General features: G+C 62.4%; 1 protein-coding gene across 1 annotated transcript in view; it reads right to left on the reverse strand.

Moving 5' to 3' along the window:
• The window catches only part of LOC107122132 (echinoderm microtubule-associated protein-like 2), a gene marked incomplete at its 3' end in the record, with an annotated part of 38,695 nt that overhangs the window by 34,199 nt on the left and 2,794 nt on the right, over positions 1–1,702 (reverse strand). Inside the window, exon 2 of the mRNA XM_015425165.1 lies at positions 247–561. Within this exon, the coding sequence (XP_015280651.1) occupies positions 247–561 (315 nt within the window). The remainder of the gene's footprint in view (positions 1–246; positions 562–1,702) is intronic.

Raw genomic sequence — 1,702 nt, forward strand, 5'->3', positions numbered from 1 at the left:
CCCCCCCCCCCCCCCCCCCCCCCCCCCCCCCCCCCGGGAGGATCCCCGCCCGGGAGCGGCGCCGTCCAGCTGTGGGGGGGCCGTGCGCGCTTGTCTCTCCTGGGCGTGCAGCGCCCTGCACCCGGGCCATGCATCCTGGCGCTTCCCAAGTCCCGAGCATCCCGCGGGCGCCCCCTGGAGGGGCTGCAGCGCGGCAGGCAGGCAGGCAGGCGAGGCGAAGAGCAGGCAGACCCGGCTTCCACCCACCTGTCATGCCGCCGGCCGGGCCGGGGGTTGCCCTGTGCCCAGGGGAGGGGGTGCCCACGTTGCCGTTGCCCGCCCTTCTCCTCCGGGACTCGCGGGCTCCTCCGTCCCAGCCCGGCCGGTCCTCCTGTCGCGGCCGCCTCTCCCTCCCCTCCACCCTCTCTGCAGCAGCAGCAGCATCCCCGAGCCGCGCGGGCCAATCAGAGGCGGCGGACGGGCGCTGCTGCAGCCGGGCAGAGTCGGAGCTCCGCGCAGGCGGCGGGCAGGTGGGCAAGCGGGCGGGCGGGATGCACGGCGCCGCCCGGCTCTCCCAGTGACCTTGGCCGCCCCGGGGGAAGGGGGGGGAGTGAAAGGGAGAGGGCCCGACCGACCTCCGCCCACCGTTCCGAGAGTTGGGAAGGGCCCCTCCCTGGCCCCGAGGAAAGGCGCCCAAGGAGAGCCGGGTGGTGAGAAAACGGGGTGAGACCCGCGAGCAAAGACAGGAGGCTGGGTCGCTGCTCCGGAGGCCTGAGTTCGGATCCTGCACGGCCCCGGGAAGCTCAGTCTGACCCCTGTCCTGCCCCTCCCCCTGGATGGTGGTTTTAAATTATGGTTTTTATGTGCTCCATTTGATGTTTTATTATTTTTTAAATTTCTGTGGCAAGTCTCCATCAGCTCCATAGGGAAGAAAGGTGAAGAAGAGGAAGATGATGAAGAAGAAGAGATTGGGTCTATACCCCTCCCTTCACTACCCAGAGGAGTCTCAGAGCGGCTCACAAACTCCTTTCCCTTCCCCTCCCCACAACAGACACCCTTGTGAGGTAGGCAGGGCTGAGAGAGCTCTGACAGAAACTGCTCTTTTTCAAGAACACCTCTTATCAGAACTACAGGTTGCCCAAGGTCACCCAGCCAGGCAAATGGAGGAGGGGTGGGGAATCAAACCCCGTTCTCCCAGATTAGAGTTCGCACCCTTAACCACGACACCAGACTGGCTCCAGGCACCAGGTGGGGAAAAAGTGTTTTAAATAAATAAATATTAAAAATGGGATGTTTAGGAGAGACATAAAGATAACCCGCTACTCAGAACCTCCTTGGGGCTCAGCCCGGGAACAGGGGAAGCTGCCCTTCCAATGAAACAGGCCACTGGGGGTTCGTCAACGCCAGCATTGCCTACTCAGACTGGCAGCTGCTCTCCGGGGTCTCGGACAGAGAAAGAGCTTTCACATCACAAGAGGGAATCGGATAAGCATCTGGAGCAGAGGCCCATCAGTGGCTATTAGCCACAAGGTATAGCTAGGAACTCTCAGTCTGGGGCAAATGATGCTCTGTGTTAAGAACATAAGAGACGCCAATGTTGGATCAGGCCAATGACCCATCCAGTCCAACACTCTGTGTCACACAGTGGCCAGAAATACCAGGGGCCATCGGGAGGTCCAGCAGCGGGGCCAGGACACTAGGAGCCCTTCTTGGTGTTTGGGGG

This window comes from Gekko japonicus, unplaced genomic scaffold (assembly GCF_001447785.1).
Source record: "Gekko japonicus isolate JY-2015 unplaced genomic scaffold, Gekko_japonicus_V1.1 scaffold4254, whole genome shotgun sequence".
Lineage (NCBI taxonomy): Eukaryota > Metazoa > Chordata > Lepidosauria > Squamata > Gekkonidae > Gekko > Gekko japonicus.